This window comes from Diospyros lotus, chromosome 1 (assembly GCF_014633365.1).
Source record: "Diospyros lotus cultivar Yz01 chromosome 1, ASM1463336v1, whole genome shotgun sequence".
NCBI lineage: Eukaryota > Viridiplantae > Streptophyta > Magnoliopsida > Ericales > Ebenaceae > Diospyros > Diospyros lotus.
This window is the reverse complement of record NC_068338.1, coordinates 48,152,530-48,167,663: the sequence shown is the minus strand read 5'-3', so window position 1 is coordinate 48,167,663 and position 15,134 is coordinate 48,152,530. Positions and strand designations below refer to the sequence as shown.

Below are 15,134 nucleotides of genomic sequence, written 5' to 3'. Positions count from 1 at the left end.
TTAAAAAAAGAACGATAATTTCTACAAGCAACGGGGAAGAAAAAGCAAGGCCAGTCATTTGCTTCAGTTACAAGCAGTGAAGATGCAAAAGGAATGGTGGCTACGTACGGTCATCGTCATTACTCTCTAATCATCGGAAGATGTGATTAATTACAGGATCGGATCGGATCGGATGGATCGATCTTGCTCGAAAAGCATGCGAAGCATGGATGCCACCCGATCCTTGTCGCCGGTGGCTCTGACGAGCAAGTCCAAGTAGTGGACGGCATCCCGAGGAAGGAGGCCTTGCACGAAGAATGGAAACAGGTGCGAGTGCGTGCCCTTCATTGCAGCGAAACACTGCTCCAGCACCTTTTCCTGCTGATCTCTGCTCAGCTCCACCGCCGCCTCCATCAGCGGCAGCACCTCTCTCTCTTCCTCCACAAAGTGCTCTTTGCAGTGATCCTGTGTTGCTTTTCGGATCGATCGATCAGCTGATTGAAATGCTAAATGCTAATATATAGAAGAAGCATGCATACACACATAGATATCGATGGAGAAAAATTCGAGATGAGAACTGACCAGTAGTTTCTGGAGGCGAGCGGAAAGGTTGCATACAGCCTCTTGATAGACGGCGTCGCCGGAATCCAGCACGCCGATCGATTTGATGTCTTCTTTGATCCCGTTCATCATCGGTAGATCCCTTGCGTGTTCTTTATTCGCGGTTTTGCATAATCCTGATTTACAATACCGTAAATAATTAACTCTCAATTTCAAAAAAATATAAACAAGAGTAATAAACTCATCTCCTAAATCCAATCCGACATAGAATTAAAATAGAAGTTGCAAGGATCAGAACTATACATGTATGTATATATATGTATATATTCACTGATTGAGTAGCTTTATGCTAATTGACTGTTGTGAGATTGTGAATGTAATTAAGTTAGATTCGTCTGTCTTTTTCTTAATTTCTGTGTGATTACCTGGATCGGCCTTCTCCAAGATGGGGAAGACGACTGTCTCCTCCATCTGAGCGTGCTCGAGCATGAGCTCAAGCAGCTGACCGTAGCTCCGCCCGAACTTCTTCACCTCCATCCGTGGACTCCCCATCACCGGATCGCCGCCCCGCCGGGTCCTCCCCCCACGCGCCGCCAGATCCTGGGCCCACCGCACCAGCCTCTCCATATGCCACGTCATGCTACGGTGCTGCAGCACCGCCACCGTCACCACCAGCGGCGTCGTCTCATCCAACCACCCGTGTGACATCCTCATCACCGGCGGATCCGGAAACGTAGCCTCCACGTACTGCAACAGCGTCTCGCCCGCGCCGGAAACGATCTCGTTCCCGCATTGAAGAACCGGCGTCTCGCCGCCGCCTCGGGGCGTCTCGGAGGGGATGAAGAGGATCGTGACCGGCTTGTAGAGAAGCACGAACCGGACAAAGGACGTGGCGAAACCCGCCGGCGGTCCGTACAACCGGACGACCGGCCTTGCTTTGAGGTCGTCGGACGGCGCGATATCGGAGGTGGATTTCTTGAAGATTCCGAAACAGTTGCCCATTCTTGTAGTAGCGACGATCAAGAAACAGAGAGATTCAAAAAACACGAAAATCTCCTAGTTGAAATGATGTTTTGGCGATTGAAATCAGTGAAGGTTTGACTAAACGATGAGTTCAGTCCAAGAAATTGCGAAGAGCTAACGGACGGTTGGCTGGACCGGTGGAATCGATCCTTTACTTAGAGAGAGAGAAAATGCGAACAAACTGAAAAGGACTCTTGGAGAGGAGGACTGAAACCAATCTGGATTAAGAGAAATAATGGCAGCTCGGGCTGGTGAACGTGTATTCAACTTCGGCGCGCCGGCGTGAGAGCGACTGCATTGTATGGAATAATGAAAGCTTAAAGAGGAAGCGACGGAAAACAAAGAGAGAGAAAAACCCGCAATCATGTCCTCTGGCCAAAATTTTGTATAATAATTTTACCTAAGTATTGTACCTAAGTATTTTTAAGGATCATGCTGTTTGTAGGCCTTTTAAGGTAATTTGAAAAGATTATTTTTTCTCCTTTTCTTTTATCTCAATAACTAATTTACCATTTTTTCTCTTCTCTCCTCCCCTTTTAACATGATCCGTCGTTGTCTCACTTGGCCGACGATCGACGCCTCACCTCTTGCCTGGCTGATTGTCGCCTAACCTTTTGCTTGGCCGATTGTCGCCTCGCCTTTTGTTTGGTTGATTGTCGCCATGAGAGGTGAGGCAGCTAGGCGATGATGCAGTAGGCAACGATTGATCAAGTTAGAGGCAAAGCGACAATCTGCCAAGCAAAAGGCAAGAAGGCGATTGGTCAGGTGATAGGCGAGGTGTCAATGAGTGTTGAGTGCGAGGCAACGACGAGAGTAAGGTTGTGAGAGGTAGTGTTGAAGGGGAAAAAGAAAAGAGATGTGCGATTGTTGAAAGGAAAAAGAAAGAGAGATGAGAGGATATCGCGATAAGTTATCAATTTATTGTGAGAACATCATTCTGTAAAAGGTTTGAACAAATAGCATTATCCATTTTCTAAAGACCCAAAGAGCTATAAATTGTAGATTTATTTTCAAAGTTAGTCACTCTAAAAATAAATATTTAATATTTTAAGAGGTTAACTATTTTTAATTTAGACTGCATTTATTTTTTTATAAAACATTTTAAATGTCTTTAACATTTTTTTGTTCTTATACAGAATTATCAAAAAAACAAATACAGTCTGTCGGAACTAAAAATAAATATTAATATTCCATATCCAACAAAAAAAATAATAATAATTCTCTTAGAAGATAATGAGATCAGTGCCCGTTGCCATATGGAGGCCCCTCCATGGACCCGTCCAGCCACCGACCCAACCTATTTAGTCGTTTTGCGGACTGGTAATTACATGATGATTAATTATATATATCCCCTAATAATGTCACCCCGCCAGTTTGATTGCCTAATTTTTTCTTTCCCTTAAATCTTTGATTGCCTATATTAAAATTTATTACAATGTTAAAACTGTAAAAGGTAATACTAATTATTATTTTAAGAATAATGATTAAGATGTAATAAATATATTTTATTTTTAATACAAAAATAATTTTATCAATTGATACATTTATAATAAACTAATTCAGTTTATCTCAAAATAAGATTGGACATACCCATTTATCAAATCTTTGTTAATATTTAACATGTTTTAAGTCACACTTAAAGGTGGTTTCTTTGCTTAGTAATACAAACAATGAATGCGGTTTGATTTAGAGGTCTCAGGTTAAATGTGATATCAAGAGTTAAGCGGTTGAGTGATGACTTGAAATATTATCCCTGGTAGTGGTAATGTTGTTTGGAATTTATTTGTAGTATGTTGATGATCTTTCAATTTAAATCACACCTTTTCGTTTGTACCAAGCAAATAACAGAAAAGTTATGTGGAAGCTAATGACTAATTGGGCAGCGGCTAAATGGCATACCAAGTTGCCTTGGTCTATTATTATTGCTTACACAGTTGCTCTCTGTGCAATGGTGTATTGCTTGCTTATGTTACAGGTTTAAATCTATTTATTTGTAAGAATTTTTCTAACTTTGGGGTTGATTTCTTTTCTTTCTTTAATTTGTAGTTAGAGACTTTACTGAGTTTTAAAATATATTTTATTATATTTATAAAAAAAATGGTGTATTAATTATGACAAAAACACAATAAACACATTTTAAAGTGCTAACCAATCTTTTGACCAATAACCGAGTTATATTTAATTTACACTCATTAGGATCTTGTAAAATATATCTATGTAATTTAAGGATTATGCGTAGGGGAGGGCCCTAGCTAGTTCACATCATGCACTATCTTAAATACTCAAGATATATCCTAATTTATTTTTTTGTATATTATTTATCATTATTGTCCACCAAAAAAAAATTAGCTTCAATTTCTAACTTGGTAAATTTTTTCTCTCTCTCTCTCATTTTCTCCTATTTTAATTCAATAAATCCAAATGGTTTGATGTTCTTCTTCATTAATATTCATTAATGCAATGTTGCTTTAGTTCTCAAAGAAGAAGGTTTCTTGTTTAGTAGCGCTTTAATTTGCTTTGAAATGTTGAAGAAGACCAAAAAGTCCAAGAATATGATGTGTGGTGCTAAATCGAAGCTAATTCCATTGTATTTTGGACAAAATAAAAACACCCATTAGAATTTTTTATTCTTCAAAAACATTATAAAAACTTAACCCATTTTCTTTTCTGGTACTTGAATATTTTAAAATATCATATAATAATAACTCGTTATTTCCTTCTTTTTGTTACCTATACTTTTTTATTTTATTTTCCTTTACAAATTGGCCCCACATATTTTATATTTTAAGGGGAAATTTTGAAAAAAAAATAAAAAAAAAATTCCATGCCTGAGCAGGTAGGGGAGCAATTGTCACCCCCTCAGCCCAACTTTTCTTCTCCGTCTCATTGCAATTAAAGGAGAGTAACAACTTTTATATTACTTCACCTTTTCTTGCTCTCCAATTGGTAATATGTCATTTTGCTTTCTACTACCCTTTTGTCAGAAACAAATTATTAGGGGTTTCTAAGAGATGGATGGGAGCAATTTTTGATACCCAACAGTACAAGGATGACATCACTATTGACAGGGAAATTTGAGTAGCCTAAGCAAAATTTTATATAAGAATCCTAAAATCTAAATATATTATATATTTTATTATATAATTTATATATTTGGGGATCTTAAAATTTCAGACAGACTTCCTCGACTGTTTCTTTCCATTATAGTCTCTTTATCTTCTTGAGATGGACCCAACCGCTTCTTTCTATTACAGTATAATTAATAAATTATTATGGTATGAAATTGATCCAAATCAAAAAAATTAGTTTATAACTGAGATTATATAAGATAAAAATTTTGTTTTCTTTCTATTACTTTATACATCTTCTTGTTTTCTTTCCATTATTTATGAGATGAATCCATTCCATCTAGGCTTAGAATTGATCCGGGTGAGAGGCCTTAGGTGATTGTCTTGAAAATATACCTTAAGAATCGACTCTTAATTTCTTTTTCTCACTCACCCTATATAAACGTAAAGAAGGAAGGAATGAAAGAAAGAAAAGAAGGGTTAGAAAACCATCATTGCCTTCAATTGTTGTGACACTCTCTCTCTCTCTCTCTCTCGTTTTGCTTCTTGTTTTCTCTCTCAATCTTTCTCTATGTTGTAGACAAATCCTAGTAGTGCATTTGGAAGAAGGGAATGAAATGACAATAGATGAGTAGAGGAAAAAAAAAGGGTGAAGATGCTTATTCTTATTTGAGAGAGAAAATAGCAATGGAATGGAATAAAAATAAAGAAATACTTTTTATTTCTCCAAAAGCCTTATTTTTTATTTCTCTCAGATTAAGAAAGAATAATAGATGAAAAGATTTATTTTTGTATATTGATAATATTAACTTTAGACAAGTTCAAATTTAGTATTGAACTGAGCAAATATTATCTTTCTATTAAAGAGTATTAATTGTCATTTATTATTTAATATTCTTCCATTTTATTTATTTTCGTAGCATTTCCAAACAAATAAATATTTTCACTCTACCTTTCACTTCCTACTCTTCCAAAACACACACACACACACACACCATGTTCCATGTCCACTCATTTTCCAATCTAGTCTTGTCGAATTCATTATTTCATTTCCATTTTACTCATTCTCGATTTCATTATTTCCTCCACTGTTGACTGTTGTATACATAGAAAGAATACTAAATTACTTGCTCTTTATCTTTATCTAATTAGCTTTTCTCGAAAAGAATTCTGGATTTCTACCATGACAATTTTTTTTATTGTACCAAACAAAAAAAAAAAAACTATATTTATTATAAAAAAAAAAATGATCACAATCCACATTACCATGTATAGATCAATCCGTGGGTCATATTGTCGTCGCCCCCTGGTTTATGCCTGTCTTTGTTCATTGTTTTCCGCTTTAAATTTGGTTTATTTATTATTATTTTTTTTTACAGTAATCGATTTTGTTTCTCTACTTGAAAAATATCCAACTGTCTTTTATCAATTTATGATCTGTATAATGATATGTTTCTATCAAATAAAAAGATATATGTCTTTCATCAATTGAGATTCTATTGACAAACTCAACAATAAAGTCTTGTAGTGCAATCAATTTTCTTCTGAATTTAGAGATTCACTTAGGTCGTATGTGTCGGGGAATCACTACTGATGAATTATTAACCTCGATTTTTTTATGATCTTCCTCTAATTGGTAAAAATTTTCTCCATTACTAAGACATTTGCCCCATTTGATATGTCGCTGTTCCTTCTTTTTTTTATTGTTACTGCAGCCCCATTATCTTTCTCACTTTAATACTTCGACAAGAATGATGCAAACTATCCTTACACAGCTTCTAAATATACCAGAAATGTAACTTTTCCACAAAATCTAACCTAATTCAAAGCACAGGACAACATATCACAGAATTACTGAACAAGCCCTAAATCAAGCAAAACCATAACTACATGCCATACTTCTCTATCTTTTTCCTCTAGGCTACACGCCATGCCTTTCTTCTCCATGAAAACCATCTTTACTCCGCTTCCATTTCATCATCTGCTTCATAGCCATCTTCCATCTTCTCCTCCTCCTCCTCTCTACTCTTCTCATTCCCAGCTGGGTTGCTGGTCTCATTCGGGTTTTCAACCCTGGCTTGCAGAGGTTGAGTCTGGGAAAAGGATGCAGACAAAAATGTTGATGGCAATGCAGGAGATGGAGGCGGGGAAGGAAAGTGTTGGGTTGATGAAGAACAAGAACCCTCTTCGAAGTGAAACTTGTCAGGAGACTCCATGAGCTTTGGAATACGGACTGGGGTTTGCTTTAGCAGATCCTTGAGGCTACAATAACTGTGGACAGCCATGGCTGGTTGATTGAAGAAGCTTAGAAGATGTGAACAATGCACATATGGGAAGAGAGAGACGTAGAAGAAGAATAAAGAGAGACTATTAGAAGTGGGGGCCATAGAGGAAGCGTTTTGACGCAAACAGACAAACTATCTAACGTTGGTAACTCATGAACTTGGCTAAAGTTGGCATCTTTCTTGGCCTTTTCCCATTATAAGCAGAGGCTCTAATAACTTTTTGCCCTTGAAGTTTTCAATCTCCACAAGCTCTTGCCCTTTTCCCTCACCGCTTTCTTATGCTAACATCCACTTCAGAATAGAATGCAATCTCTCTCTCTCTCTCTCTCTCTGATGTTTAGTGATCATGAGACAAACGTGAGCTTTGTGTGTAATGATAGTCAAGTATGATCACAAAAAGACATCACTCACAAAGCTATTACTAAGTCCACTTGATGTCGCCAAACGCTACATCAAGCCTAACTCATCGACAACCAAATTCAAGATATAGTCACACGGGCAAGGTCAAACTAGCAGAACCCAACAAGTCAAGGAAGGAGTCCAACAAGCTACTCAACCTGACCGTGGTAACTGTATGGAACGGTTTCTACAACACCCTAACAAATTTGGGCCCCACTTGACAGCGACAACTCTAACGAATTGAGGCAAGCAAAGCGCACGTGATTGGATAAAGAGTCTTCGAGAATCTAAGAGACAACCGTTCCTATAAATATCCCATGAATCAAGCCTAGCAAGATGGAATCTCATCTTCTTCAACCTCCAGATAACTTTCTCCTCCACCTCTACATACTTCACTCCTCCTTTGTACGTAATTTGCCTGCATACTTGTATCCTCCTGCCTTAGACATCGAAGGGCTCCAAAAAGCCTCAAGATAGCCCTCGCCATATTTTTAGTTGTAGGAGGTTCCATCTCAACAAAAGTAAAGGCCAATCCAGCTCGTTCAACAATCAAATCATATCTACAAACTCATGGGTGATTCCTCAACATCATCACCACTATTTAGCAATTTTGATGCAGTTGTTTAGAGGAGAGAATACAGGCTCTTTTTGTTGATCATTCCATATTGCTTGCAGATGAAACTAGTGCAATTATCTTGGATCAATTGCTCAAAGAGAAGAAGACTAGTAAAGATATTGCTCATAGAATGAAACATGCTAATTAAAGCAAACAAGAGTTTTTATAATTTTATGTGATTATAAAATCTATTTAGAGTTAAAAGAAATGTTTATAACACTACACCTTTTGTATAACATGGAATGTTAGGCTAAGTAATAAATAACATGTACAAAATATTAGTATAACTAAGATAAAAAAAAAGTTATGGTCAATGTGTAGTCACAAAAAAAAATTCTTAAAAACAAAAATGAGGTCATTCACAATAAGTTCAAAGTGGCACTTAACTAAAGATCACATGTATGAGACACAATTAACAAAATATGGACATGTGAAAAAAAGACAGATAGAGCACGTGATGAATATGAGTTTGAAGCAAAAGAATACTCAAAATGTGGAGCCAAGCATAAAAGAAAGGCTAGGCCGAAGAGAGCCTCTTGATATAAAGGTTTCTCCTTTTCACATAAACTTTAATATATCCCTAAATATATTATTATGGCCTCAGCCATGTTCACAACATTAAGTGGAATATAGACACTGCAAAAACCAACACATGATAAACACAAGAACATGCTGATACAGACCTGATAATTAACATATCATTATCATTATTACAAGCTTTAACCCTACTAGGTAAGGCCGGCTACAATCCAACCAAGAGGGTTATGCTAATAATGAAACGATCATGCCTGCAAATTATTTCAATAACTGCTTTACATAGACCATTTACATCTCACGTTAAATGCAATTTTTGTAGATCAAATGTAAAAGGAAACATCAAATTTCTACTAAATGTTGTACCTGATTTTTCAGTTTATGCCATCAACACTTGAAACCTCTGCAAGCCATTAACCACAGTATCACAAGTAGGAAAATGACTCCTCCTCCTACCATCATCTTCATTTGGAGATTCTGCAGCCAAATCCTGCGTCTCAGTTGCCTTCCCTGCCTCTGGAAGCTATCCGCCTGAATTTAAACATGTTGAAAGAGCATCAATGAACTCTGATTATTTCACATTTCTAACACCAGACAAGGGAAGGATACATGCCTGGAACTGCAAGTTTTCAGTTTTATCAACCAGGAGTTCAATTTTCTCCCCACGATCCAGAACCTATTAAGTTACAAAAGATAATCATTAGTTGGATTACCACTTCAGTCTATGATTTAGCTATATGTTAAAAGGCTGCTAATAAAATAAACCATGTGGTACAGAAGCAAGCTACCAAAAAAAAAGCATTTGAAATATTGCCATCATAATAGACAAGTACTGTACTGTTTTTAGAGAACAACGGACAAGCAAGAACCGGAGCAATGTCAATATATGATGGGAGGGAGAAAACCTGATTCTCTGCTCTTAGCCCTTATGTTTTCACAGCTTTAATTACTTTCCAATGCTTCAAAGATAAAGGCACGCCCTCTGTTAAGCCTTATATTTTCAATTTTTAATTCTTTCTATATTTTCCTGAATTTTGTCCTTACCAACTATTACAAAGTGCCTTCAGTTTCAGTGACATATCATTGAAATGTGATTATTTGAACAAAAGACACCTCACTCGCCCAATTCTATAGAAAATAGTACAAGCAAAATTCCACCTGTACTATGCTATCCTTAAGTTAGAAACACAGAGGGGACAAATTACAAACACACCACAAATGACACCAGCAGTGGGACCAATAAATATTCCAGCTGTGATTCCGGCGAATTCGTAGCAATTTGGTTTGAATGTATGAATTCCAATGGGGATCTAAACCGGCGATTTGTGGCTATTGACTGGTGAGTATGAGTAGCGTTTCCAATCTGATTCTGAGGAATCAGGGGGCAAGTCAAAATTGAGAGAGCAAACAGCTCTCGGTTTGAAATTGAGAGGTGAAGCACAGTAGGCGATCATTAGTCGTAAGCCACAAAAGCTGATTACAGGTTGCCGACTTGGAGGCAATCGGTCCTCATGAGGCTGTTCCGCTGTTAGTTGAAACGGTGTTGGGTGATCTCCATTGAGCTAGATTAGAGCCAAGATATCGCCAGAAATTGCCTTTGCAGGAAGAGGGATTAGAATCGACCTTCTCGATTCCTCAGAAGACTGCAATAGAGCAGCAAGATTGGTTTTGATTGCAGAAGAAGTGTGTTTTCTTGATATAATCCCGGCTGCCAGTAAGTTCTTGAAGGATTCAATCAAGCCATGGCTGGATGGAATGTTTAGCACGAATGGTTTCGTGAAAGATGGGAAATGGGTGGCATTCTGACCAAACAAGGTTCTTTGGACTCAGGGGCTGATTTTGGGTTTGGAGTCTACAATAATCCCAAAATTGGCTGCAAGTGATATGAGAACCCTTCTAGTGGTCATCTTTGCCAGGGGGCAAAAGTCTCAAGGTAATTTATGTCATATGACTGTCTATGGTCCTTGGCCACCGACTCGACTTTATACCTTTCTAGGGTGCCATCAGCCTTGTATTTTAAATTGAATATCCACCTGCAGCCCACTGGATTGACCCCCTTGGTCTAGACACCAATTCCTATCTCTGATTTTTATTTAGGGCTCTCATCTCCTCCAAGATAGCTTCCTTCCAGTTCTGGTCTTTTAAAGCCTCCTCTACTGATTTTGGAATAACAACAGCATCCAAGGATGTTAGGAAGCTCTTATGGTTTTGGGAAAGGCAATGACAGGGCTGAGGATGCTTACCGGAGGTTCTGGTTATTGCCAAAGAGACCCTTCAGCGAGTGAAGCCGGCAGTGGCAGATGGTCCAAGGGGAGTGGATTCCCACCTCAAGGCCTATGAGAGGGCACAGCAAATGCTAAGGGACCTGGAGTCCGAGATCATGAATAAGGGTGGCGATCGTGTTGAACAAAGCAAGCAGTTTGATGCCTTGCTGGGCTCTTCCTCCATTTGGCAGCCACAGCTGACCGCTCTGAAGGGTGAACTAATGCTTTGCCACTCTAAAAGACTGATCCATCACCAGCATGAAAGGATTCATAAAATGTAGATACACTTCAGGGTCAACCAACTTTTGTTTTGATCACAGATAAGAAATATCTCCAATCACCTTAGAAGACATACTTCTTAATAACTAATTCACAAAAAATAAGCATCAAATGGATACCAATGGGCCCCTTCAAAATGGCCAAACCAGACCAGCTTTTTTTTTTTTACAGAGTAGTGGAGCTCAATTTCTCAAAATGGCCTAGATATCTTATTCTTGCATATATGGACTTAACCCATCATAGTCATGTCAAAAATAATAATTATAATACCCTCAAGTCTTTCTGTAGTCTTACACCGTCAATCTCAAGTACTACATTCAGCTTTATGTTACCATAGAAAATCTCATCCATTGACTCAATTTTCAACAATCCATGACTGATGTAACATTCCTACTCCTGCAATTTTCCATTCAAATAATTTTGGTTTAAAGGGGTGTGAATAATAGAATACTGTGTACACATCCCCTCCATTGCTCCCATCTCAATTCTAATGCTATTCCTTCATAGAACATAACTAAAGTTGATATCTAAATTGATAAACAATGATATTGTCCAACAAACAATAGAAAAGATTAACAACTTGAAGGGTGAGTTATATGTGCAGCTATAGCAAATTCCCTTGTCACATCTCTCTTCTTCCTGTCCAGTTAGAACCTTTGATGCAGGCCATAACAAATTGAGAACAAGTTATAAACCCTGTCCCAGGGAGATAACAACACCCAAAAGCCACCCAAGCAAATGAAGTTTAGAGTTATTCATATATGTCAAAATGTTTTCCCACTGAACCTTACCATGAGGTAAAATAAAGTCTTCCTTTTTTCGTGGAAGACTTAGATGAGTCGATATAAACTATGGTTTAGGACATACTATACAGGCACCGATATTTCCCATAATATAAGCAATTTTTTCCAGTCCCTCAATGTACTGTAACTGCACCTTCTACTATGTTTCTGACAACTATTGCACTGGAAAAAATCACTCAACTGAACGAGCCACTATCCTAATTACTTCGGATGGACATATGAATACAACATCTCTTGTTGGTTTTGTTTCAAATCATATTCCTAAGTAAATTTAACACACTAGCTATACCATCTCAAGCAAGCTTTCAACATTTTTTCTCCAATTGGTGACACTTCAAACTTTTCCTTATTTTTATTGGTACACATCTAATATTTCCTAATGCCTTCACAATTCATTTCAGAATTTATTTATTTATGTATGTAATATTAGTACTACTCGTCCCTCCCGACATGCATGTCGGGTTAGGTATAACCATTTCTTAACATGTTATACTTTGCAAGTAAATGTATTAAAGTTCTCCGAGACAGGTTATCCCAAGCTTAAAGTCACTCAAAAATATGTCACTGGGCAGTTATGTCAACTATTGAAACTTGGGACTTGGAATTAACTTCGATCTGAAATGAGAGATCATTGAAAAACTTACATGCTAAGGTAAAGGAGATAATGCATATGATATAGAAGTATAAAACATACAGCAATTCACTTGGAACTTAAATAAGAGTTCATGGGAAAGTTGGTCAGCAATTGTCTCAGAGATTATGTCCTTTTATATTTGTATTAAATGTTTCATATCTTCACATAGCTGAACTTCTGATTTTTCCTAAGTGTAGGCAAAATACTACTTTCACCCCACATTCCCACTTTCCATGAATGAATATGAGGAAGTAAATAGTTATGGTACAACATTCCAAAAGGCATAAGCATGAAAATTTCTGTTCATTCCCACAAGATTTTGTTGAATAGCTATTTTATTAGAAGACACAGCCAATAAAATTGAGGGGTAAAGAAACAAAGTTCTCGTCCTAGTAAATATCCATGACCTCCCATGCAAACTCAACAATAAATTTCTCCGTAATTTATCATGGACAAAACTACACACAATGAGTTAACTTAACACTGTCCTTCATCAGAGAACATCAAACATAAAGTAATGCTAATTGTTTTAATCTGTCCAGTACACATTTATCATTCCATGGACTAATTATCAAAGAAGTGACAAGAATGTACCTTCTCAATATTGTCCATCATGATCCCCTTGACCTCTGTTATTTGAGCCTTAAGCTTGGACATCTTACTTATTTCATCTGGATGGTTCACACAATACTGCATATGCTCTTTAAGCCTTGGCCTAACCAAAAAGGAACAAGTAAAACAGTTTCAATGTCCATGCATCATAGTGATAGGATACTTCACTCAAATTACAATTCAGAAGTCCTGTCCACCAAACCAAAAAAAAAAAATGAGGAGAAAAAAAAAGTAGAAAGAAAAAATCTAAATCTAAAATAAAAATATATTTATATATATGTACCCAAATTCTCTGTCAAGATTGTACGCATTACTAAACCGATTTCCAAACAAGTAATCATTCTCATCATCTTCTTCATCCCCAGGGGGATGTGGACCATCATTTCTTATACTCGCACCGTAATGTTGCATAAAGTCATCCTTCACTCTCTCAAGAAACACAAAGGGCACACTCCTACCTACAGATTCGTCTGCCACAACAAGAAACACTGCATTGCCAAGATAACAAACAAGTTGACATCATATATTTCATACCAGAAAAAGAAGAAAGAAAGAGGTGTTGCTACAAAATAGAAAAAGGATAAATACCAAAACCATTGTCAATGAGAAAGTTAAAAGTGTGCCCATCACACGAGTATGTGTACTTGCTGCTATTAGACGGCAGCTTCTGTAAGCATTGAACAGCAATGGTACCGAAGTTCCCAGAATATGGTGTGTGCTCGGCTAGAACAACAGTTCCTTTTGCAACAAAGCTATAGATCAGGCCTTTTTGACTCATCTCTAAACTATGTTCTCAGAGGCCACCCAAAGACCCGCAAACCAACGTCCGGTTAGCCCCTTACGGCAACAATAACCTACCAGAAAGTAGAAATCCGTAAATATTAGACGAACGCATAATTTCAAGTTTGTATCGACGCCCGGCTGACTATACTGAATTTTTCATCCAACAGTAACAGGCATGTACAAGATAAGCGGACGATACAAATAATACCAAAAGATAATCGAACGGAAATGGTTCGATTGCAATTAGACCTCAAATTTTCTTCCAAACTATAACAATTTAAATCAAAACAAAAGCTACATAGCATACGGATCCTGAATTTTCACGCCTACGTCGAATTGGCGCACCAAAACCTAGCTGTGATCAGCGATAGCGCAAAGAACCAACGCGAGAGAGCGAGAGAGACGACCTGAGACGGGAATATGTGGTTTGCTTGGTGACGAAGAAGACCGAAGAGGATTTCAAATCCGTAATATGTTACGTGTTACCTTCTTCGGGAAGTTTTCGATTTGTAGCAACAAGCGCGGACCTTCGGGTTGGAAATTCGGTTGGGTTTAGGGCTTTTCTGCGACAGTTTTTTATTCCATCCCGAATAATGATTAATTCTACTTTGAATTGATAGTTTTATTGTATTAAAATATATTTAATATATTCTTTTGTATTAATTTTAGTGATTACCGTAATTACTAAAATTAATATGAAGACCCATTACATATTTCATATTACACTTTATCAACTATTAATTCTACAAAAATAGTTTGAATCAACACTATTAATTTAAATTATCTCTAAACATAATTTTGCCTTTTACTATTACATAGCAAAAAATAAAAAATTACCCTAATTAGTTTCGAACAAAAAAAAATACACTCACAGCTCTAAGATTCTGTTTGATTGCATTACTTAAAATTTAATTTTAAATAATAACTATCTAAAAAACAAAAATCACTCACCTCTTGAAAAATAAATTTTATGAAAAAAACTTTAAATACATATATCATATACATATTTTTTATAAAATAATTTAAAATATTTAATTATTTTTATAAAAAATATATATAATAATTACACATGATTAGATATTTTTTTAAAAAAATTATCTATTATCAAACACGCCATAACATAAAACTTCAATAGAGGAATCTTTCATATTTTTTTTTGTTCAAAAATTGCACAACACCCCCCACCCCCACAATAAGATAAAATAATCATTTAATCTCTATCTTTTCAAATTCTCTCTTAAGAATTTTTTTTAACGTCATCCACTGCCATAACGACCAAAAATTGAGCTAATTA

At 36.8% G+C, this 15,134-nt stretch overlaps 2 protein-coding genes across 7 annotated transcripts; both read right to left on the bottom strand.

Annotated features, from left to right (window-relative positions):
• Positions 1 to 1,844, bottom strand: LOC127789777 (uncharacterized). Its single transcript, XM_052318767.1, has 3 exons — positions 966 to 1,844; positions 562 to 716; positions 1 to 444 (listed from the first exon to the last, which is right to left on the bottom strand). Exons 1-3 carry the CDS (start codon positions 1,540 to 1,542, stop codon positions 151 to 153), a joined length of 1,026 nt encoding a protein of 341 aa, XP_052174727.1. The 5' UTR covers positions 1,543 to 1,844; the 3' UTR covers positions 1 to 150.
• A 6,623-nt stretch (positions 1,845 to 8,467) lies between these two features.
• On the bottom strand, positions 8,468 to 14,419 carry LOC127789784 (vesicle-associated membrane protein 727-like). 6 transcript variants are annotated; one of them, XM_052318802.1, is made up of 7 exons: positions 14,327 to 14,345; positions 14,148 to 14,247; positions 13,646 to 13,911; positions 13,341 to 13,545; positions 13,040 to 13,160; positions 9,079 to 9,141; positions 8,468 to 8,996 (listed from the first exon to the last, which is right to left on the bottom strand). In XM_052318802.1, the coding sequence occupies exons 3-7, from the start codon at positions 13,833 to 13,835 to the stop codon at positions 8,853 to 8,855; spliced, it is 723 nt and encodes a 240-aa protein (XP_052174762.1). In that variant the 5' UTR covers positions 13,836 to 13,911; positions 14,148 to 14,247; positions 14,327 to 14,345; the 3' UTR covers positions 8,468 to 8,852. The 6 variants fall into 6 exon arrangements, with proteins under 6 accessions (XP_052174762.1, XP_052174774.1, XP_052174766.1 ...); XM_052318814.1 differs by lacking the exon at positions 14,327 to 14,345 and having other exon boundaries at positions 8,468 to 8,719; positions 8,832 to 8,996; positions 14,148 to 14,320; XM_052318806.1 differs by lacking the exon at positions 14,148 to 14,247 and having other exon boundaries at positions 14,327 to 14,419.
• Between the last annotated feature and the right edge of the window lie 715 nt (positions 14,420 to 15,134).